At 44.2% G+C, this 24,582-nt stretch overlaps 2 protein-coding genes and 1 pseudogene across 5 annotated transcripts in view; 1 reads left to right on the forward strand and 2 right to left on the reverse strand.

Moving 5' to 3' along the window:
- On the reverse strand, positions 1 to 20,613 carry XCR1 (X-C motif chemokine receptor 1). Of its 4 annotated transcripts, none has more exons than XM_020916151.2 (2): positions 20,536 to 20,613; positions 1 to 2,122 (listed from the first exon to the last, which is right to left on the reverse strand). In XM_020916151.2, the coding sequence occupies exon 2, from the start codon at positions 2,103 to 2,105 to the stop codon at positions 1,104 to 1,106; it is 1,002 nt and encodes a 333-aa protein (XP_020771810.1). In that variant the 5' UTR covers positions 2,106 to 2,122; positions 20,536 to 20,613; the 3' UTR covers positions 1 to 1,103. The 4 variants fall into 4 exon arrangements, with proteins under 4 accessions (XP_020771810.1, XP_020771812.1, XP_020771813.1 ...); XM_020916153.2 differs by lacking the exon at positions 20,536 to 20,613 and adding an exon at positions 7,215 to 7,356; XM_020916154.2 differs by lacking the exon at positions 20,536 to 20,613 and adding an exon at positions 7,136 to 7,214.
- FYCO1 (FYVE and coiled-coil domain autophagy adaptor 1) overlaps positions 1 to 20,624 on the reverse strand; it is a 103,608-nt gene extending 82,984 nt beyond the window's left edge. Inside the window, exon 1 of the mRNA XM_020916126.2 lies at positions 20,536 to 20,624. The gene's annotated coding sequence lies outside the window, so the exon portion shown is untranslated. The remainder of the gene's footprint in view (positions 1 to 20,535) is intronic.
- Positions 16,894 to 24,582, forward strand: LOC110152425 (nuclear pore complex protein Nup88 pseudogene; annotated as a pseudogene).

Below are 24,582 nucleotides of genomic sequence, written 5' to 3' on the forward strand. Positions count from 1 at the left end.
TTGACACCAGATTGAAGGGGCCTTTATTTATATACAGATAAAGCCTATGGTATTTGGGCTTTATTTGAACATAATGTGAGGGTTTTGAAGTGCCGTGATATCAATGCAGAGGACACTGGAGGGGAAAGAAATGAGTAGCAGGAAGATGCTGAGGATATAAGGCTGTTTGGGGAGGAAGCAACAGGCATGTGAGAGATACTGGGAAGGTAACATCAACAGGACTTGGCCGTGGGCGTAGAGGAAAGGAAACGCGGGGCTCCAAGATAACCCAGCTCGTGGGGAAAGCTGGCAGCATCAATCAGGAGCAGGAGAACACTTTAGGTGGAACGTGATGAATCAGAAACGTCAGCTCAATATCCACTTGGAGAGGAGGAGGTGTTGGAGGAATCTTCACCCTGGATGCCTTCAGCAAGGTGGGCGTTTAGTCATCTGGGCCCTCAGAGCTCAACTGTTGGCACCTGGAGGTTAGCATCTGCATCGCATTCATTTTTACAGCTTCCACGTAAATGCCTGCAGAAGGCGGTACTTACTGCATTCATTCTTTCAATAAAAGATTTACAGACTAAATATTCAACCACTTCATGTGCTAGAAACTGGAGCTATGGTACAGAGCACATCTCCGGTCCAGCTGTGGGAATTCAGAGTCCAGATCTCACTCTGACTGTGCTTGTTTGCGGGTGTGATCACTTCTACAGACAGTCCCATCCGGAGCCACCACCTCCAACACTGGGGGACAGTCCTACAGTCAGGGAGGGAACACCGTCTCGCCAGCAGCCTAGAGCTGCACAACTGAATTCCAGACCCTCGCAAGTCCTGAAGGATGCTCCTTTCCCGGAAGCCTTTCATATTTGAGAGTCTCCTGACCTGAGCAAAGATGAGAAATCCGTGTCTGAATGAAGGAATAAAGGAGAAAAGAGTTCCTCAGAATCTAAGAAGCATTTTTCTGGATGGCAATGTAAGATTTCCAGGTGGGGAACTTCTCCGCAGAAGAGGGGGCCCATAGGACCCCCTGGTGTAACATACCGCTGTCATCCCCCAGCCTCAGCTCTAGCGTTTCCCAGCCGCGTGCCCTCTCCCTCCTTCCTGCCCCACCAAACTCCCCTTCAATAGAAGGAGATGCCCTCGTAGGTGAAGGCACCTGGGGGGTGAGGTGACGGAGGAAGGCTGGGCGCCTGCTGCCGGCAGAGCCAGAAGCGCCGGAGCAGACTTTTGAGGTGCCTGCGGAACTTGACCCCGACGAAGACGTAGAGCACCGGGTTGAAGCAGCAGTGGGAGAAGGCAATGTTGCGGCAGATGAGCAGGGCATAATCCAGCTGCTGGCTGACCTCGCAGCTCTGAATGACCCCCAGTTTCAACAGTGTCTGCAGGAAGAGGATCAGGTTGTAGGGAGCCCAGCTGAGGAAGTATGCCGCCACGATGGTGAAGATGAGCCTCACGGTCCGGTGGCGCCGTTTGGACCGCGAGCGGAACAGGGTCCTGAGGATCTCCACGTAGCAGAATAGGATGACCCCCACAGACAGCAGGAAGATGATGTTGTGCTGGTAGACAGAGGCGAGGAACCACTCGAGTTCTGCATAGTCACAGCCCGAAGGGAACACCTTGTGGGAGATGGCATCGGGGATGGAGGACAGGATGCTGGCCGCCCACACGGCGGCGGTCACCAGCACACGGCGCTGGAGGGTGTGGACGCGCAGGGATGAGATGGGACTCACCACCGACAGGTAGCGATGGATGGTCATGATGGTCAGGAAGGAGATGCTGCTGTAGAGGCTGATGGAGAAGACCATGTTGAGGAGCTTGCACAGAGCATCTCCCAGCACCCAGCCCCAGTGGTACCCCGAGATCCACACGGGCAGCAAGCAGGAGAACACCAGGTCTGAGAGGCACAGGTTAAGGATGAAGACGTTGGTGAGGGACTCCAGGCTCTCATACTTCACCAAGACCCACAACACCAGGCTGTTGCCCACCATGCTGAGAAAGAACACCAGGCAGTAGAGGATGGTGGTGCTGATGGTGGCGAAGACGAAGGTCCTCTTCTCACACAGAAAGCTCTGAGGATCATACTCATAAGAGGTGGTGGACTCTGGGATGTCTGAGGGCTCCATCTAGACGCTGAGAGCATCTGAAGTGATAGAGACATGGAGTTCAAAGCCATGTGGTTAGGTACAAAAAGATGTGATCCATGGTCCAGCTACTGGTTGGTGAACTTTATAATGAAATTAGAAACTTGTGAGTAGCACTAAGGTAGACCAGTGTCCCAGGAGGTGTAACAGAAAGACAGTGGAACTGGATATCAAAATTCAGTTCAGTTCAGTCGCTCAGTCGTGTCCGACTCTTTGCGACCCCATGAACCGCAGCACGCCAGGCCTCCCTGTCCATCACCAGCTCCTGGAGTCCACCCAAACTCATGTCCATTGAGTTGGTGATGCCATCTAACCATCTCATCCTCTGTCATCCCCTTCTCCTCCTGCCTTCAATCTTTCCCAACATCAGGGTCTTTTCAAATGAGTCAGCTCTTCACATCAGGTGGCCAAAATATTGGAGAAACACTTGAGATCAAATGTAGGGCCCAATATTGTGTTCTTGGACAAGCTTTTTAACCTTTCTGAACCTTAGGTCCTTATCTACAAAGCAGGGCTAATGGTCCCAGAGTCATTCCTTCATTTATTCAACAAATACCTAGTGAGCATTTACCAATCCTACTTGCCTTCCTGTCTCCTCTCCCTCTGTCCCTCCCTTCCTTTCTTCCTCTGCTCCTTCCTTTCCTTCCTCACTCCCAGAAAGCATAGAAATCCTGACAACAGGATTATTTCAGGACACTTGCGGTCTCCTGGAACCAGTCAAAAAAGAGAAGACACAAACGAAACAAACATCTGTTTCATGCAAATCTAATTATGAAAACTAAGATCATGGCATCTGGTCCCATCACTACATGGGAAATAGATGGGGAAACAGTGGAAACAGTGTCAGACTTCATTTTTTGGGGCTCCAAAACTCACTGCAGATGGTGATTGCAGCCATGAAATTAAAAGACGCTTACTCCTTGGAAGGAAAGTTATGACCAACCTGGATAGCATAGTAAAAAGCAGAGACATTACTTTGTCAACAAAGGTCCGTCTGGTCAAGGTTATGGTTTTTCCAGTGGTCATGTATGGATGTGAGAGTTGGACTGTGAAGAAAGCTGAGTGCCGAAAAATTGATGCTTTTGAACTGTGATATTGGAGAAGACCCTTGAGAGTCCCTTGGGCTGCAAGGAAATCCAACCAGTCCATCCTAAAGGAGATCAGTCCTGGGTGTTCATTGGAAGGACTGACACTGAAGCTGAAACTCCAATACTTTGGCCACCTCATGCAAAGAGTTGACTCACTGGAAAAGACCCTGATGCTGGGAGGGACTGGGGGCAGGAGGAGAAGGGGACGACAGAAGATGAGATGGTTGGATGGCATCACTGACTCGATGGACATGAGTTTGAGTAAACTCTGGGAGTTGGTGATGGACAGGGAGGCCTGGCGTGCTGCAATTCATGGGGCTGCAAAGAGTCGGACACGACTGAGTGACTGAACTGAACTGAATTATGAAATAATCTCAAGACTTCAATGAATATTGAGAATCTGGGAGATCAGATCCCCACTAACACAGGATTAACTCCCAAAGCAGAACACTTCCTCGTCCAGGAGTTTGGTTTATAGAATATCTTATGAGCAAGTGGAAATAACCTGTGTCCAATAGAAGGTGAGTGGCTAGGAAAACATACAGGCAAGTTGACTCAGTCCTCTGTGTTAGTGAGATTTTAGAAACAGTGAGACTAGAAAGCCAAGGAGACAGAAGAAAGCGGTTGAGGAGCTGGAAATTTCTCTGAGAGAGGCAGCGGAGGCGGCAGGGCCTCAGAGAGGGCTGGGGGACTTGGATGAAGTGGCTGCCCGGAACAGTATACTGTAAGAGCTCTCAGCACCCGCTCCGTGCCAGGCACTGTGCTGACTCGCAGCACTCATCTGCTCCCTCCATCCTGCAGCGCTCTCTCACAAGATGGGACCATTTCCACTTTACAGAAGAGGAAATCAGCTCAGACTGGTAAAACAACCATCTCAATGTCACAAAGCCAGGAAACAGCAAGGAAGGCCAACACTAGAACCCAGAGTCTATGTCCTTGTATTTTGAGGAGAAGAGCTGGAGGAATAGTTTCCCATTTTCCAGTTTGGGATAAGAGGACTAATAAGGAAGGGAGGGAGTCTCAAAATTTATCCTATTTTAGGTAGGTAAGTCAATTTGCCTCTTGAAACACCAAAGTGAAGATAACTGAAATTATTAAGATGGTTGTTTTGTTTTATATTCTTTTAATATATAGCGGGGATACATATAGTTTTGCATGTTTACTGTCCACTTTTGGTTCTTATTTTTAAAGTACTTATGGATTTTATTTATTTTTCTACTTGAGATAATATTGTTTTCCTTCTGGATTTTAAGAGCCCTTTACTTAAACTGGTCAACCCGTTCTGCTTTTAATCATGTCTCATGGTCTTATTTTTTTGACATTTAGAAATTGAGTGCTTACATTTTAAAGAAGAGTTTATCTGACTCAATACAACAGCCCATAATGATCAGTGACAGACACCAGGCACTATGATAGATGTTGGATTTTAGGGTGTGAACATAACAGTTTCTATCTATAAGAAGTTTACAGTTTCCTGACAAGTTGAAGTGGAATTATTTTGGGATGGGAGTTTGTTAGGCACACTTCCTGTCATACAAAGCCCAAGCTGGTAATTTGGAAAAAGTTTTAAAAGAGGTACTAAAACATAGAAAAAGCAAGAGAATTCCAGAAAAACATCTACTTCTGCTTTATTGACTATGCCAAAGCCTTTGACTGTGTGGATCACAACAAACTGTGGAAAATTCTTAAAGAGATGGGAATATCAGACCACCTTACCTACCTCCTGAGAAATCTGTATGCAGGTCAAGAAGCAACAGTTAGAACTGGACATGGAACAATGGACTGGGTTCCAAATTGGGAAAGGAGTACGTCAAGGCTGTATATTGTTACCCTGCTTATTTAACTTATATGCAGGGCATATGATGTGAAATGACTGACTGGATGAAGTTCAAGCTGGAATCAAGATTGCCAGGAGAAATATAACCTCAGATATGCAGATGACACCACTCTAATGGCAGAAAGTGACGAGGAACTTAAGAGTCTCTTGATGATGGTCAAAGAGGAGAGGGAAAAAGCTGGTTTAAAATTCCACATTCAATAAACTAAGATCATGGCACCTGGACCCATCACTTCATGGCAAGTAGAAGGGGGAACAATGAAAAGTGACATTTTATTTTCTTGGCTTCAGAATCACTGCAGATGGTGACTATAGCCATGAAATTAAAAGATGCTTACCCCTTGGAAGGAAAGTTGACCTAGACAACATATTAAGACAAACCTAGACAGCATATTAAAAAGCAGAGACATTCACTTTGTCAACAAAGGTCCATATAGTCAAAGCTATGGTTTTTCCAGTAGTCATGTACAGATGTGAGAGTTGTACCATAAAGAAAGCTGAGCACTGAAGAATTGATGTTTTTGAACTGTGGTGTTGGAGAAGACTCTTGAGAGTTTCCTTGGACTGCAAGGAGATCCAACCAGTCAACCCTAAAGGAAATCAGTCCTGAATATTCATTGGAAGGACTGATGCTGAAGCTGAAACTCCAATATTTTGGTCACCTGATGCAAAAAGTTGACTCATTGGAAAAGACCCTGATGCTGGGAAAGACTGGAGGAGAAGGGGACGACAGAAGATGAGATGGTTGGATGGCATCACCAACTTGATGGACAGGAGTCTGAGCAAGTTCTGAGAACTGGTGGTAGACAGGGAAGCCCGCAGTACAGCAATCCATGGGGTCGCAAAGAGTCGGACATTACTGAGCAAATGAACTGAACTGAGCTGAAAACTCTAGCCAGACTGAGAACAAAAAGAGACAACACAGATTGTCAATAGCAGGTATGAAAGAGTGGTTATTGCTACGGGTCTTACAAACTTTCAAAGAACAACAAAGAAATATGATCAATTTTAACCAATTCAACACATAATATGAAATAGAAAGACTTCTTTAAAAATTCAACCTACTAGAACTGACATGAAATGATATGACATAATCCTTCCTTTATTCCAGAAACTTTTGTCAATTCTAAAAAAACTAAGAAACTATTCTACAAAGAAAACTTCAGAACTAGATTTTTCTAGTGCATTCTGTCAAACATAGAAGGAAGAAATAACACTGATCTTATACAAACTATCTGAAATACAGGATGGAATAGTTCTCAAATTGTTTTATGAGACCAACATAACCTTGATACCAAAACCCGACAAAAATTACAGTAAAAGAAAACTATAGACCAATAGACCAATATTTCTCATGAAAACAGACATAAAAAGCCTTAACCAAATATTAGCAAATCAAATCCATCAATATATTTTAAAAGGTTAATACATCATGACCTAGTGTTTATCCCAAAAGTATGAAGTTGGTTTAAAATTTAAAACTCAATTTAAGTGACCACAGTAAGATGAAATTATATGATCCTTTTTGACAAATACAGAAAAGCATCTGACAAAACTCAACAACAATTCATGATATAAACTCAGCAAACTAGAAATAAAAGGGATATCAGGCACCTACAAAAAAAATCATTCCATGTTTTGTCGGTTATTAATACATTTACTCAAGTTTTCAGAGGTGCTCCTGGTCTGGGCCTACTGGGCCTTGGGCACAGAAAGGAGAATGGTGCCAAACCCCAAGCTTCTCAGAGTTGCATTCTAGGGGTTCCCCACTTCAATTCTAACAGAGCAACTTTAGCTTTCTGGTCCACAGTACAATTTGGATTGAGAAATACAGCTCTAAATTATTCAAACACTAATAATATGTAATGCCTTACATAAAGATTTATAAACAAACACCTCCCCTTTCTTTAGCACAAGGAAAAGTAAATGATTATTTATGACAGTCCTACTCAAAGCATGGTCTACTGACATGCTTTGTAGCATTGCAGATTTTTGGGAAAACCCAGATTCAGGGAATCAGAGCCACTGGATGGAGGGCTCAGGAATCTGCATTATTTACCTGGTCTCCAGGTGCTTCTGATACCTACCCAGCATTGGAGAATTCCAGATATCGGCTATTAAAAGTAGAGGAAAACATACGTTTGAAATGGTTGTAAAGGAACTCACCTATATCTGCACCTCTGTACACGCGTGTTAAGGCAGAAATGGTGCTTCTCTGTTCCTTATTTTGCGCAAAGAAACTGAGACACCTCAGTAGGCTAGAGGAAGGTGGTGGTGGCATTCAATTGCTAAGTCACGTCCAACTCTTTGTGACCCCATAGATTGCAGCACACCAGTCTTCCCTGTCCTTCACTATCTCTTGGAGTTTGCTCAAACTCATGTCCATTTGAAAGGGTGATGCTATTCAACCATCTCAGCATTAGGCTCTTTCCCAGAATCAGAATCTTTTCCAATGAGTTTTTTCCTAAGTTGTTGACTTAGGGGTCATCTGAGCCCCTCAGTTCCACCAAGGACAGATACAAATAATTTTGGAGTTAGGGATCTTAAAAGATAATGTGTTTTTTAAAGTGGTATTTTAAATTTTATCAAAAATTATATTTGGGACTTCCCTAGTGGTCCAGTGGTTAAGAATCCACCCGCCAATGCAGGGGACACAGGTTCAATCCCTGGTCCAAGAAGAAATTCCACTTGCCACAGAGCCACTAAGCCCATGTACCACAATTACTGAGCCCGAATCCCGCAACTAATGAGCCCAAGGCACCACAACAACCGAAGCCGTCGCGTCCTAGAGCCTGTGCTCTGCAACGAGAAGCCACTGCAATGAGGCCTGTGTACTGCAACGAACAGTGCCCGCTTGCCACAACTACGGAAAGCCCGCACTCAGCAACAATGATTCACTGCAGCCAAAAATGAATAAAAATAGCTAGATGTTTAAAATTAATGTATAAATATCAGTAACGCATGATTATTATTATTTTAGATTGAAATAATTCATGTAACATAAAATTTACCATTTTAAACTGTAGAGTTCAGTGGGTTTTGGCATATTCAGTGTTGTACACCACCGTTATTATCCAATTCAGAACATTTCCATCACCCCCAAAAGAAATTCATGCTTGTTTGCCAGCAGTCAATCTTACTCCCTAGTTCCTTCCATCTCTTGGCAAACACTGGTCTACTTTCTGTCTCTATGGTTTGCCTATTCTAGAAATTTCATGTGAGTTGAGTCATATAATATGTGATTCTTTTTGTGTCTGGATACTTTCATTCAGCACACTATTTGCAGAGTTCATCCATGTTGCAGCATGTGTCAGTACTTCATGCCTCCTTATGGATGAATACTATTCCACTGTATGGATAAACCACATTTCAACCAGTTGTCAATTGAATGACATTTGGATTTTTCCACTCTTTGGATGTGATGAAAAAGGCTGCTCTGAACATTCATTTGTAAGTTTCTGTATGCATATAATTTTTTTCAGTTCTCTTGGGTATTTACCTAGGAGCAGGATTGTTTGGTGAACAACTGTTTGAGGAACTGATAAATTGTCTTCCACAGAGCTGCTTCAATTTTTTTTTTTTCCCAACAGTAACGTATGAAGGCTCCAATTTTGCAGTCTTTCTCTGCAAAAACATGTTCCTATCATGTGCACTGATTTATCCTTTTTCCATTTAACACAACAGCATGAAAGTCTTTCTAAGCCTATCTTATTCTTTCCCATGGCTAGAAAGTGTTCCACTGCATTACTGTGTTAGGCTTTGCTTCTTTTCCTTTCAATGAACATCCACTTTGCATTCAATTTTTAAAATTATCAGAATGCTGCAAGGATTATAATACATATACTTTTAATGTACTGGTATTCAACTTCTGTAGGATGGATTACTAGGAGTGATGCATTTCTGGATCATAGAGAATGTGCGTTTTACATTTTGCTAAGTATTGTTAAAGTGCTGCACTCAATATGCCAGCATATTTGGAAAACTCAGCAGTGAACACAGGACTGGAAAGGTCAGTTTTCCTTCTAACCCCAAAGAAAGGCAATGCCAAAGAATGTTCAAACTACCGTGCACACATCTCACACACTAGCAAAGTAATGCTCAAAATTCTCCAAGCCAGGCTTCAACAATACGTGAACCATGAATTTTCAGACGCTCCAGTTGGATTTAGAAAAGGCAGAGGAACCAGAGGCCAATTTGCCAACATCCACTGGATCATTGAAAGAGCAGGAGAGTTCCAGAAAAACATCCACTTCTGCTTTATTGACTACGCCAAATCCTATGTGGATCACAACAAACTGTGGAAAATCCTTATAAGAGATGGGAATACCAGACCACCTTACTTGCCTCCTGAGAAATCTGTATGCAGGTCAGGAAGCAACAGTTAGAACCGGACATGGAACAACAGATTGGTTCCAAATTGGGAAAGGAGTACTTCAAGGCTATATATTGTCACCCTGCCTATGCAGAGTACATCATGTGAAATGCCGGGCTGGATGAAGTTTAAGCTGGAATCAAGATTGCCAGGAGAAATAGCAATAATCTCAGATATACAGATGACACTATATTTATGGCAGAAAGCAAAGAACTAAAGAGCCTCTTCATGAAAGTGAAAGAGGAAGTGTGAAAAAGTTGGCTTAAAGTTCAACATGCAGAAAACTAAGATCATGGCATCTGGTCCCATCATTTCATAGCAAATAGATGGGGAAAAAGTGGAAACAGTGACAGATTTTATTTTCTTGGGCTCCAAAATCACTGCAGATGTGACTGCAGCCATAAAATTAAAAGATGCTTGCTCCTTGGAAGAAAAGTTATGACCAACCTGGACAGCATATTAAAAAGCAGAGACATTACTTTGCCAACAAAGGTCCATCTAGTCAAAGCTATGGTTTTTCCAGTAGTCATGTATGGATGTGAGAGTTGGACTATAAAGAAAGCTGAGCACTGAAGAATTGATGCTTTTGAACTGTGGTGTTGGAGAAGACTCTTGAGAGTCCCTTGGACTGAAAGGAGATCAAACCAGTCCATCCTAAAGGAAATCAGCCCTGAATATTCATTGGAAGGATTGATGCTGAAGCTGAAACTCCAATACTTTGGTCACCTGATGCAAAGAACTGACTTATTTGAAAAGACCCTGATGCTGGGAAAGATTGAAGGCCCGAGGAGAAGGGGACGACAGAACATGAGATGGTTGGGTGGCATCACTGACTCGATGGACATGAGTTTGAGTAAGCTCTGGGAGTTGGTGATGGCCAGGGAAGCCTGGCATGCTGCAGTCCATGGAGTTGCAAAGAGTCGGACACAACTGAGTGACTGAAGTGAACTGAAGTATTGCCAAAATACCATTTATGACCTCTAAAATGGTTGTATTTATTTACATTTCCACAATAGTGTACACCTAGTCAAAATCAGGTGTTACTAACTTTAAAAAGTTTGGTCAGTCTGAAAGGATACTTGTAATGTTACTAATTTTAAAAAATTTGTCAGTCTGAAAGGATACTTATAATATTATGTTGTTTTGATTCAAATTTTGTTGTTTTGAGTTAGGAATTTTCTCTGCAAATTTACTCTCCCAGTTGTGTGTCTGTGTGTGTGTGTGTATGTGTATGCATGTCTGTATTAATAACTGCTCTTTGCCAAGGCAGGTAATTATTGAAAGAACTCATACGGCAAGTGTTTAACAAATGTCTGTTCCCTAAATATAAAGACACAATTTGAAAGTATCATTTCACATTTCCTCACCTTTGCTTTCATTATGAAAGAATTTCATGCTCTAGCCTTAAACAGAAAGTTCTAAAACACTGGTTGGGCTGGACACAGATGTAATTGAGTTTCGGCCTCATACAGACTCAACATACAGAAGGGGAAGTTCAGTTCTGGGTGAAGCACAAAGTAGATAGAGGTCTGGTTATCACAGTTAAGGTCTGGATCCCTCTGTGGGGAAGTGGGATTCAGGGCAGAGATCAGCATCAGAGGTCTCTGGCATCAGCATCAGAGTGCAGCTCTTCGTGGGAGTGAACTGCTCTTAATAAGAGAACTGCTGACTCTAGATCCCCAGGGTCTCATGACCTAATTGGACCAAATCCAGGGAGAGGGATAGTTGTTTTGGTCTCAACCCCATGCACATGAGAACAGGCAGAGGCACATGAAAGGTCTTGCAGTTTTAGGAGCCCTTAGAGAGAGCATCCTGGCTTCACTGGGGTTCATAGGGCTCAGGAAGGAGGAGGTCAACAGCACCCAGAAACCCCCCACCTCTCTGCTGGAACAGCTGGCCTCTGGCTGAGGTGGTCCCAATAAGGACACTGGCGCTAGCATTTGATCTGGGCCGTGGAATGATGGAGCTAGCTCACCACCCTGCCTTTTATTTTTAGGAATTTTGTGAACTGGCTGCTGTCACGTTGGTGGCTTGAAATCAACCATGGTGGAAATATTGACACCTTGGAATCTCGTCAGTCAGAGAGTTCAGTCACTCAGTCATGTCTGACTCTTTGCGGCCCCATGGACTGCAGCACGCCAGGCCTCCTGTCTATCACCAACTCCTGGAGTTCACCCAAACTCATGTCCATCGAGTCGGTGATGCCATCCAACCATCTCATGTTCTGTCGTCCCCTTCTCCTCCTGCCTTCAATCTTTCCCAGCATCAGGGTCTTTTCAAATGAGTCAGTTCTTTGCATCAGGTGGCCAAAGTATTAGAGTTTCAGCTTCAGCATCAGTCCTTCCAATGAATATTCAGGACTGATTTCCTTTAGGATGGACTGGTTTGATCTCCTTGCAGTCCAAGGGACTCTCAAGAGTCTTCTCCAGCACCACAGTTCAAAAGCATCAATTCTTCAGCACTCAGCTTTCTTTATAGTCCAACTCTCACATCCATACATGACTACTGGAAAAACCATAGCTTTGACTAGATGGACCTTTGTTGGCAAAGTAATGTCTCTGCTTTTTAATATGCTGTCTAGGTTTCTTTCCAAGGAGTAAGTGTCTTTTAATTTCATGGCTGCAGTCACCATCTGCAGTGATTTTGGAGCCCCCCAAAATAAAGTCTCTCACTGTTTCCATTGTTTCCCCATCTATTTGCCATGAAGTGATGGGACCAGATGCCATGATCTTAGTTTTCTGAATGTTGAACTTTAAGCCAACTTTTTCACTCTCCTCTTTCACTTTCATCAAGAGGCTCTTTAGTTCTTCTTCACTTTCTGCCATAAGGGTGGTGTCATCTGCATATCTGAGGTTATTGATATTTCTCCAGCAATCTTGATTCCAGCTTGTGCTTCATCCAGCCTGGCATTTCACATGATGTACTCTGCATGTAAGTTAAATAAGCAGGGTGACAATATACAGCCTTGACGTACTCCTTTCCCAATTTGGAACCAGTCTGTTCCATGTCCAGTTCTAACTTGCTTCCTGACCTGCATACAGATTTCTCAAGAGGCAGGTCAGGTGGCCCAGTATTCCCATCTCTTATAAGGATTTTCCACAGTTTGTTGTGATCCACACAGTCAAAGGATTTGGAGCGGTCAATAAAGCAGAAATAGATGTTTTTCTGGAACTCTCTTGCTTTTTCGATGATCCAACAGATGTTGGCAATTTGATCTCTGGTTCCTCTGCCTTTTCTAAATCCAGCTTGAACATTTGGAAGTTCACAGTTCACGTACTGTTGAAGCCTGGCTTGGAGAATTTTGAGCATTACTTTACTAGCGTGTGAGATGAGTGCAATTGTGCAGTAGTCTGAGCATTCTTTGACATTGCCTTTCTTTGGGACTGGAATGAAAACTGACCTTTTCCAGTCCTGTGGCCACTGCTGAGTTTTCTGAATTTTCTGGCATATTATGTGCAGCACTTTCACAGCATCATCTTTTAGGATTTGAAATAGCTCAACTGGAATTCCATCACTTCCATTAGCTTTGTTCATAGTGATGCTTCCTAAGGCCCACTTGATTTCACATTCCAGGATATCTGGCTCTAGGTGAGTGATCACACCATCATGATTATCTGGGTCATTAAGATCTTTTTCATATAGTTCTTCTGTGTATTCTTGCCTCTTCTTAATATCTTCTGCTTCTGTTGGGTCCATACCATTTTTGTCCTTTATTGTGCCCATCTTTCTTGCATGAAATGTTCCCTTGGTATCTCTAATTTTCTTGAAGAGATCTCTAGTCTTTCCCATTCTATTGTTTCCCTCTATTTCTTTGCATTGATCACTGAGGAAGGCTTTCTTATCTCTCCTTGCTGTTCTTTGGAACTCTGCATTCAAATGAGTATATCTTTCCTTTTCCCCTTTGCCTTTTGCTTCTTTTCTTTTCACAACTATTTGTAAGGCCTCCTCAGACAACCATTTTGCCTTTTTGCATTTCTTTTTCTTGGGGATGGTCTTGATCCCTGCCTCCTGTACAATGTCATGAACCTCCATCCATAGTTCTTCAGGCACTCTATCAGATCTAATCCCTTGAATCTATTTGTCACTTACCACTGTATAATCATAAGGGATTTGATTTAAGTCATACCTGAATGGTCTAGTGGTTTTCCCCACTTTCTTCAATGTAAGTCTGAATTTGGCAATAAGGAGTTCATGATTTGAGCCACAGTCAGCTCCCAGTCTTGCTTTGCTCACTGTAGAGAGTTTCTCAATCTTCGGCTGCAAAGAGTATAATCAATCTGATTTCGGTATTGATCATCTGGTGATGTCCATATGTAGAGTCTTCTCTTGTGTTGTTGGAAGAGGGTGTTTGCTATGACCAGTGCATTCTCTTGGCAAAACTCTATTAGCCTTTGCCCTGCTTCATTCTGTACTCCAAGGCCAAATTTGCCTGTTACTCCAGGTATTTCTTGACTTCCTACTTTTGCATTCCAGTCCCCTATAATGAAAAGGACATCTTTTTTGGGTGTTAGTTCTAGAAGGTCTTGTAGGTCTTCATAGAACCATTCAACTTCAGCTTCTTCAGCATTACTGGTCGGGGCATAGACTTGGATTACTGTGATACTGAATGGTTTGCCTTGGAAATGAACAGAGATCATTCTGTCGTTTTTGAGACTGCATTCAAGTACTGCATTTCAGACTCTTTTGTTGACTATGATGGCTACTCCATTTCTTCTAAGGGATTCTTGCCCACAGTAGTAGGTATAATGGCCTCCTGAGTTAAATTCACCCGTTCCAGTCCATTTTAGTTCGCTGATTCCTAGAATGTCGACATTCACTCTTGCCATCTCCTGTTTGACCACTTCCAATTTGCCTTGATTCATGGACCTAACATTCCAGGTTCCTATGCAATATTGCTCTTTACAGCATCGGACCTTGCTTCCATCACCAGTCACATCCACAACTGGGTGTTGTTTTTGCTTTGGCTCCATCTCTTCATTCTTTCTGGAGTTATTTCTCCACTGATCTCCAGTAGCATATTGGGCACCTACCAACCTGGGGAGTTCATCTTTCAGTGTCATATCTTTTTGCCTTTTCATACTGTTCATGGGGTTCTCAAGGCAAGAATACTGAAGTGGTTTGCCATTCCCTTCTCCAGTGGACCATGTTTTGTCAGAACTCTCCACCGTGACCTGTCTGTCTTGGGAGGCACTACATGGCATGAGTTAGACAAGTTCATTTAGTTCACTGAGTTAGACAAGGCTGTGGTCCATGTGATCAGATTGGTTAGTTTTCTGTGATTGTGGTTTTCAGTCTATCTGCCCTTTGATGGAAAAGGATAAGAGGCCTACGAAAGCTTCCTGAGGGGAGAGACTGACTGAGGGGGAACTGGAAAATGGAATCTGGAAGTCAATGCAAATCAGGGCTTTACCTTCTGGAGAGCTGGCTATTATAATTTACCAGCCCACCACTGGACAGAAGGTTATCATTTTCCTAGAATTGCTCCTGAGATAATGTGCCAAGTTCCTAGTCTTGCTGGTGTAGTGGTATCATTCAGGATTCCAGGAAGGGACAGATGGTCCTTTCAAGAGGGTGACTGAGAATAATGCAAGGAACGGACTTTCACAAAGGCATGGACAGGGTGTGGGATGCAGGCAGAGATGGGGAGGTGTCCCTGGACCAGTGAGGGCAGGTAGTGGCTACTGAGCCCAGGCCTGGGGAAGAAAAAGCCAGTGGAGGACCTGGTGAGATGGGCTCTTGGAGAAGGTTGCTCCAAGATGGGCTCTTGGAGAAGGGCGTGGCCGGGAAGGACGGATGTAAGGAACTCAGTTAAGAGTCTTAGGTGGCCTGACCCTGGCCAGCTCGTGGGATGCATGCTTCCCTTGTCCACTGTACTTGGTGGCCACACGTTATGTCCTCTCCCCTCCCCCCAGTTCATTCCTCCTCCTCCTTGGCTTAGATTTCACCCTCCTGAACAGGTCAGACTCTCTTGACTGTGTTCTTTTGCACCTTGTCATTCTTCGCAGCAGTTCTCTGCTTATGCTCACTGTGCTTATTAGTTTTAATCCAATAATGATTCATCTAACAATTAAAATACCAGCAGCACACATTTACTGGCACTTCCCACATGCCAGGCACTGGGTTATGGCTGTATTTGAGAGGGCAGGCTCCAGGTCTCTGTTTTGTTCACTGCTCTGTCTCTCCGGCACTCAGAACACAGCCTGGAACACAGTACGAGCTAGACAAACATGTGGAGTAAACATCCCCTCAGTAAGCGTAGCAAGTGTTTCCTAGCTCTTCTGTAGTAGGGAGATTAAACATGGCTGCAAATGTTTTTCCATTCTTTCCACTGAGAGGCAGAGTCTGACTCCATTCTTCTTGAACGTGGGCTGGTCTTGGTGACTTGCTTGATGGATAGAATTTGGAGGACGTGAGATTCTGGGACTTCTAGGTCATAAGAAGCCGAGCAGCCTTCAGCCGGGTCCCTAACGTTCTCACTGATAGCCCCGAACCACCATTTATGAAGTCCAGCTCCGTGAGGCCACCATACCGGTGAGGCTGCGTGTGGGGCGGCTGATCTTTCCCAGTCCAGCTCTCTAGCCTCCTCTACTGGGGCCAGGCCTGGCAGGGAAGCTTGGAGCCATCCATCTGCCAGCTCAGTGGCATTAAGGGACCCCCACTGATGCCACCTGAAAAAGAATTACCCAGCTAAGTGCTGCTCAAGCTTCTGAGTCACAATTTATGAGACACAATAAAATGGCTCTTACTTTAGACCTCTGTGTTGGAGGGTGCCTCATTACAGAGCAAGAGTCAGAACTTGTAATACTGGTTTCGGGGAAGTCCCTACATCGATTTTCCATTCCACCTTCGCCCATCCCACGCTCTGTGTGCCCCCTGACGACTATCACCATCCGGAGTCTCACTAACTCCCCAGCACCCAACCTTTGATGTGGCTTTAACAGAGGTGCCTACTTGATTGAGCTTCCATTTGAACATGGCTGGGAAATCCCCTGAGAGCAAGTCTGGCTGTTTAGTAGGTAGTGAAGAGAGCTGAGTTGTTCTGGGTCAAGGGCCAAATTTTCCCGCTGACCCCTTCGACCTTTGTGATGGTGAAATCACCAACTCTGGGGAAGAGGCCCTTTCCTTAGAGGTCTGCTCTGCTCACCCACAGGCCTGGTTGGACGGTTTTCACATTGAGAGTTGGGGAAATCAGCCACAGGCTGGGGCTGCCCTGCTTTCACTGAGGACTTGCTCCCTGGCCGGGCCTGTCGCAGGTACAGTGAACTCCGCTGGCATCACCAGGCCTCGTCGTCAAGGAGCTTCTGTGGGCCCCATGGCTGCAGTTAGAGGACTGAACCCGAGGGTGTGCTCAGAGGGTGTGGTTCTGGATGGAGCCGTTTGGACATGTCTGACAGCACCACAGACTCAAGAGACACTTGAGGAGCTGGAGGCCTCTTGACCTTCTCCAGGGCCTCTGGAAGGGGCTGCGTGGGGATGGCCCTGGGGCTCTGCCAGCCCACCCTGAGCCGCAAGGGCTCCCTCTTCTCACTTGCTTCACTGCTCCTCAAGCACATGGGTGGGTGGGTGAGGTGGGGACCCTTCTCCTGGCAGAAGCAGCCAGGGTCTGGACAAGGCTGAGGACAGGAGGCGTCTGTGATGCAGTGAGACAGGCACATCAGGGCTAGACCTCACGGAGCCTCAGACCCTCTGTGTTGCTCTGGGCCACTGTCATTTTTGCACCATGTGGGGTTCATGAGGACAGGGGATCCCCAGGTCCTGCCTACTGACCTACAGAAACAAGGACTTCGGGTGAGGCCTGGCTCTCTACATTCGTGACAAGTCTGGGTGTTCATAAGGAAGCCAGGCAGTGTAGAGATTAACACCACAGACTCTAGAGTTAGGCTGCAGGGGTTCAAACGTGGACTCCAGGATTCAGTGCCCATTTAATAATTCTGGCGCCTCAGTTTCCAACATGAATTGCAGATAATTACAACCTCAGTGGCTTGTTAAGAGAATCAAACACAGCAGATGAGTTAGGTATGAGGGCAAGCCCCAGTGAGTGTGCTCTAACTGTGAGCTCCAGCTCCCCAGAGAGTGGCAAGAGACGAAATGCAGAGAGCTGTACTCAGTACAGGGTCAGAGCTCAATAAATGTTGGCTGAATGGAGGACAAGAGCAGGACACAGCCAGTCACACCACTGGCAAAACCATGCCATGAATATTTATTTTCACAGCAGCCTCTGGCATTGTTCTAGGGGCTGGTGGCTCACAAAGGAATAAATCATTCTCTGCCCTTCAGATGCTCACAGAGGTGGAAACGGGTGGTAGAAAGCAATGTGTTAAGTGCAATATGAGGAAAAGGCTCTGGGCATGCCAGCCTTGGAGAGGTGAGGAAGGTTTCCTAGAGGAGGTGATGTCAAAGGTGGATCTGAAGGATGAGTAGGAGTTATGCAGGGAAAGGCAGCTGAATGCCAGGTGCAATAGGGCACATTCTGAGCCTCCCAATGATTCACACCGAGAGAGATGTGTGGTGGAAGTGATAGACTGCCGGGGGTTGAGGCTGGAAAGATGAGCAGCATCAGAGTCTTGGGTTGACTGGGTGCCCGATGCCTGCAGGTCTGACTAGCTCATCTCACGCACTGAACATCCTTATCATGAAGGTTGCCTTGCGTGTCACCCAATAACACGTCCCTGGATCAGTCAGTTGGCACCCTATTTCAGCGTCCAGAGTGTAAAAAGTCACCGAGGTCGAAACCCCTGCCCAGCCACTTTCAAGTAGACGAGTGTCAAATTTAATAATTTGGAGTCCATGTTTCAAAACCACCACATGGAGATTCGGGGACAAGTTCCTGAAGGAGAGTACATGGGCGAAGTCTTGAAAGGTAGGAGTAGGAGTGAAGAGAGAGAGCAGAGGAGAGGGATGTGCCATTCGGGGACCAGCAAGTGTAAACACAGGGGACAGGAGGCCTCCAGGCTGGGTCAGAGGACTCTACTTAAGGCCCGAGAGGGGACGATATGTGCTGAGAGGGCGGTGGGAGATGAGCAGGAGCCAGAGACCAAGGCCCTCGGGTGCTAAGTTCAGGAGTCTAGAATTCATCCTGAATGGAGAACTAGCAAAGGGTTTTAAGCAGAGGAGTAAGGTGATCAGTGGATTCACTAGGATGGTCTTGGCTGTAAGTGACAAAACACAGGACCAAAGAGGCGTAAGTGGTGGAAGCTGTCAATTTCCCATAGGGAGGAAATGCTAGGGTTGGTGCAGTACTCTGGCAATGTCATCAAAAACCATGGCCCCTTCTACCTCATGTACTAGCCTCAGTGCCTCTGTAATATCATTCCTCATGCCTGCAGGATACCTGCTATGGTATCAAGTATCACAGCTTTGTACTGCACTGAGGGCAGGAAATAAGGAAACATGTCTAAACAAGCAGCTTTTCACTGGGGGCAATTTTGTGACGTCTGGTGGCCATTTTTGCTCATCACAGCTTGGGGAAGCTACTGACATTTAGCAGGTAGAGGCCAGGGATGCTGACAAACAGGACAAACTCCTACAAAAGAAAATTAACAAAATAGCTATTGTGTCGAGGTTGAAAAACCCTGGTCTAAACTGATCGAGTGCCCTTAGTTTATATGGGGCAGTGGATCTGCCTCCCTCACTGGACCTTTGGAACTAACACCCTGCCCAAAGATTCAGTTTCACAGTTTAGCTGCTGAGGGACCTGAGACATATCAGTGTATTATAAAGCTACAACCATATAAATTTTTAGATAGATTGAAATGTAAGAAGTGAAAATTAAACAACCTTCAGGACAGAAATAGTTATCAGATGGGGAATGAACATACTTATATATATATATTACATACAAATATAAATACAATATGCATATAGTTTTCATTACATGTCATTTGAGAAGGGCATTACTATTGCTGAGACATTGAATTGGTTTGCAGGACATAGCTTTCTCTATCCTTAATCTTTAGTTCCTGGAATTTCCATTCCATTGTTGTAGTCAGTGTAATGTCTTCTTTCCTTTCGATTTTCTGAAGCAGAACTTGTTGGACTGGCCTTGTTGTGATGGCGGCAGTGATGGTGGGAAGGGGCGAAGAGACTGACTCAAAAGGCAGGTGCTGCCAACATAGAAGAAGTTCAGCTTGTCTACAGGCAACCCAGAACCTGAAATACCTCTATTTCCGCTAGAGGTTTCTGGTTTGACCTAATTTTTTCAGAGATATGATGCTGATTTGGTGCTTTATTTTTTTCTTCCTAATCAGCTTCCTTTTCCTGTGTTTTTGTTGTTGTTGTTGTTGTTTTATCGTGGTCCCTGCCATTAGCTTTGTTTTTTGAAAATGAGAATTTGAGCTCCACTGATTAGATGTGGGTATAAGTATGCCATGGGGATGTGTGTGTGCTTGCATATGTGTGGTTGTGTGCCCCTGTGTGTGTATGGTGGGGTGGTTCATATAGATTTCCATATCAACACAACTTAGCTGACAAAGTTCTGGGCTCCCTCAATGATAAAGATGGGTCTCCTTTCAACACACCCTCACTATGTAATCAACAGTTGAAGATAATATAATTAAAAATAGTAAACCCACATACTGTGCCTAGAAATCTTCAACAAGTGAATTACCAGAAAATAAAGAGCACCCTTTTCAATAATCCAAGGATCAAAGAGGACTCAAGAAGAATTAAAAAAAAAAAAAGATGAATGGGATAAAAATGAAAACACAACATCAAATTTTGTGGGACACAGCTAAAAGCAGCACCGAGAGGGAAATTTTTAGCACTAAATGTTTACATTAGGAAAGAGAAAATATCTCACATAAATAATCTAAGCATTTATCTTAAGAACCTAGAGAAAGAGACGCAAAATAAACTCAAGTAGAAGGACGGAAAAAATGAAGAGAACTGATAAAATGGCAAACATACAACCAACAGTGAAACGAAACAAAAAAGTATGTTCTTTGAAAAGATCAATAAAAGGGATATGCCTCGAGAAAGACTAAAAAAAAGGGACGGGCCGAGGCAGTGGACGGCCGGAAGCGGACTGGCGGCGCTCCCCGGCGGGGCCGCGGAGAGCCGAGGGTTCAAGATGGCGGGCGCCGAAGGCGGCCCCGGGGCACGGTGAGCTGTGCGTACCTGGCTGCCCAGCCACGCCGTGTTCTCGCGGCTCCGAGAGGGACGGAAAAATCAGAGCTCTGCTGAAACTGAGAAGCCGGCTTCATCACTGCCTTGGTCGCCGCCGCTGCCTCTCTGTTGTTGACGAGAAACCTGGGCTTGGGCCTCGCGGAGAGCTCTTTCTGTGGGACGCAGAAGACAGCTCCTTCTTAGTCCTGCGCCTTCGGGGCCCCAGTGGCGCCAGTGAGAAGCCCTCCCTCTCCCAGTACCAGAGACGGCTTTGCATAAATCCACCCCTGTTTGAAATCTATCAAGCCTTGTTAAGCCTAGCGCAACATCATGTAGCACTTACGGGAATAAAAGGTCTCATGATATTAGGATTACCTAAAAGATGGGGAAAGAATTCTGAATTTGAAGGTGGAAAATCAGCAGTGAATTGTAGCACGACTTCCGTTGCTGAGAGATTTCTCGCCAGTTCAGCCTCTCCGACTCTGAAGCATGCTGCCTGGTACCCGAGAGAGTTGCTGGATCCCCACATGGTGCCGTTAACGTCAGACAACGTCAAAAGAATTTACCCTTTGCGTGACCCCCGTCATCCAACTTTCAGAAGCAGAAGGGGAAAGTCTCATACTCAACAAAGGAAGGGCCTACATCGCATCTCTGGGAGAGACAGCAGTTGCATTTGACTTTGGGCCATTGTCAGCAGCCCGAAGCACATATTTGGCTAAAAAGGCAAAGCAGAAGTAGTGGCTTACTCCCTGTACATCTTATATGAGAATGAGACTTTCCTTACACATGTTAGTCTGTTGCACAGCCTGGGGCTGTGGGGAAGCTATTGGGCCCGTTGCCCATGCATCCTGCTGCTGAAGAGAACTATGGCTACGATGCTTGTGCTGGGCTCTGCTTACCATGTGTCGCCAACATCTTGGTGATTACTACTGCGTCAGGAATGCTTCATCACTGCGTTGTGCTGGAGGGGTAAGAAGAAGATGACCAAACATCAGAAGAGTCCTGGGATTCCAGGGCTGACCTCATTCCATCACTGTATGTGTTTGAGTGTGTTGAGTTGGAGTTTGCTCTGAAACTGGCATCAGCAGAGGATGAGCCCTTTGGTTCTGACTTTTCTTGTCCAATCAAACTTCACAGAGATCCCAAGTGTCCCTCAAGATACCACTATACTCATGAAGCTGGTGTACATAGTGTTGGGCTACCGTGGATTCATAAACTTCACAAGTTTCTTGGATCAGATGAAGAAGATAAGGACAGTTTACAGGAACTGGCTACAGAACAGAAATGCTTTGTAGAACACATTCTTTGTAGGAAGCCACTGCCATGCAGTCAGCCAGCTCCTTTTCGAGGATTCTGGATTGTCCCTGACATCCTGGGGCCAACAATGATCTGCATCACCAGTACCTATGAATACCTCGTCAGGCCTTTACTAAGCACAGTCCTTCCAGCGTCTCCTCCCCGGCTTTGTACCCGAGAGAATGTTGAAGTGGCAGAGTCTCCCCTCCTTATTCTGGTTGAAACCTGGGATTCCTTTGAAAAGCATATTAGAAGCATTTTGCAACGTAGTGTTGCAAATCCAGCATTTTTGAAATCATCTGAAAAAGATACAGCTCCTCCTCCCAAAGAATGTCTTTAGCTCATCAGCAGAGCCACTCAGGTGTTCAGAGAATACTACATTCTTTTTTTTTTTTTTTTCCTAAGTAAAGATTTATTTATTTATTTATTTATTTAGTTTTTTTTTTCTATTGCTTTTTTTCCATTTATTTTTATCAGTTGGAGGCTAATTACTTTACAACATTGCAGTGGTTTTTGTCATACATTGAAATGAATTAGCCATGGATTTACATGTATTCCCCATCCCGATCCCCCCTCCCACCTCCCTCTCCACCCCATCCCTCTGGGTCTTCCCAGTGCACCAGGCCCAAGCACTTGTCTCATGCACCCAACCTGGGCTGGTGATCTGTTTCACCCTAGATATACATGTTTCGATGCTGTTCTCTTGAAACATCCCACCCTCGCCTTCTCCCACAGAGTCCACAAGTCTGTTCTATACATCTGAGTCTCTTTTTCTTTTTTTGCATATAGGGTTATCATTACCATCTTTCTAAATTCCATATATATGTGTTAGTATACTGTAATGGTCTTTATCTTTCTGGCTTACTTCGCTCTGTATAATGGGCTCCAGTTTCATCCATCTCATTAGAACTGATTCAAATGAATTCTTTTTAATGGCTGAGTAATGTGTATATGTATCATAGCTTCCTCATCCATTTGTCTGCTGATGGGCATCTAGGTTGCTTCCATGTCCTGGCTATTATAAACAGTGCTGTGATGAACATTGGGGTGCATGTGTCTCTTTCAGATCTGGTTTCCTCAGTGTGTATGCCTAGAAGTGGTATTGCTGGGTCATATGGCAGTTCTGTTTCCAGCTTTTTAAGGAATCTCCACATTGTTTTCCATAGTGGCTGTACTAATTTGCATTCCCACCAACAGTGTAAGAGGAGAATACTACATTCTTAAACAGGACCTGGCAAAGGAGGAGATTCAGCGGAGGGTCAAATTGTTATGTGACCAAAAAAGAAACAATTAAAAGATCTCAGTTATTGTCGAGAGGAGAGGAAAAGTCTACGGGAATTGGATGAGCACTTAGCTGACAAATATGAGGAAGCCAAGGAAAAACAAGAAGACATCAGGAACAGGATGAAAAAAGTACTTCACAGTTTTCACTCTCAGCTCCCAGTTCTCTCTGACAGTGAGAGAGACATGAAGAAAGAATTATAGCTGATACCTGATCAACTTCGACATTTGGGCAATGCCATCAAATGGGTTACTATGAAAAAAGACTATCAACCACGAAAGATGGAAAAGGTACTGAGTCCTCAAAAGCCCACCATTACTCTCAGAGCCTACCAGCGAAAATGCATTCAGTCCATCCTGAAGGAGAAGGGTGAGCACATAAGAGAAATGGTGAAGCAAATTAATGACATCCGAAATTATGTAAACTTCTGAACCACCAAGAACAGACTCACATCTGAGTTAACACACATGAAGGCTTAATCTCACTGTAAAATGAACAAGTAGTACTAATTTATAAAGAGGCAGGTGCCTTGTTAGCACAGTAGGTAGCGCGTCAGTCTCAATTTTTAAATGAGGCATTCTGGATGAACTTTGGTGTGATTGTACATCACTTTTTATACTGTTTTATAATTAAATAAATGCTTGTATTAAAAAAAAAGAGGAAGACATTATTGAACACTAATAACAGGAAGGAAACTGGGTATCACTACAGATTCTGCAGACATCAAAGAAAATAATCAAATCATATGAACATCTATAACTTAGATGAAGTACATGAATTCCTCAAAAAACAGATTATCACAACACACTCAATATAAAATAAATAACTTGAATAGCCCTTCAAGGAAATTGAAGTCACAATTTAAAAACTTTCGAGAAAGAAATTTCCAAATAATTTGACTGGAGGATTCTTTCGAATGTTTAAAGAAGAATTATCACCCATTCTACATAATCTTTTATTTACAGAAAATAAAAGAAGAGAGAACACTTCACACCTCACTTTGTGAGACCAGTATTACCCTGCTACCAAAACTGGATAAAGATGGTACCAAAAAGTACATAGTATAACCGTGGATCAATATCCTTCACAAATGCAAATAAAAAAACCTTTAATATTAGCAAATAGAATACAGGGTTTATTCCAGAGATGCAAGGCTAGTTTGACACTTAAAGTCAATCAATGAAATTCACTGTATTAAAAGGCTGAAGAAAAACCACATAATCATATCAATCAATACAGAAAAATCATTTGACAAAATTCAACAACTATTTATGATAAAACTCAGAAAAAATAAGGGATGCGGGGAACTTCCTCAATTTGATAAAAACGTGCCTATTAAAAAGCCAACAGCTAATAAAATACTAACGTTGAAAGACAATGTTTTTCCCTAAGATTGGGAGCAAGGCAAGGGTGTCTGTGTTAACTACTTGTGTTCAATACAGTACTGGAAGCCTTGGGCAGCACAAAAAGGCAAGAGGAAA

Source organism: Odocoileus virginianus, unplaced genomic scaffold (genome assembly GCF_023699985.2).
Source record: "Odocoileus virginianus isolate 20LAN1187 ecotype Illinois unplaced genomic scaffold, Ovbor_1.2 Unplaced_Contig_2, whole genome shotgun sequence".
Classification (NCBI taxonomy): domain Eukaryota; kingdom Metazoa; phylum Chordata; class Mammalia; order Artiodactyla; family Cervidae; genus Odocoileus; species Odocoileus virginianus.

Excerpts from the sequence above, each read along its gene's own strand:
- XCR1 (XM_020916151.2), bottom strand. The coding sequence starts at position 2,105 with ATGGAGCCCTCAGACATCCCAGAGTCCACCACCTCTTATGAGTATGAT.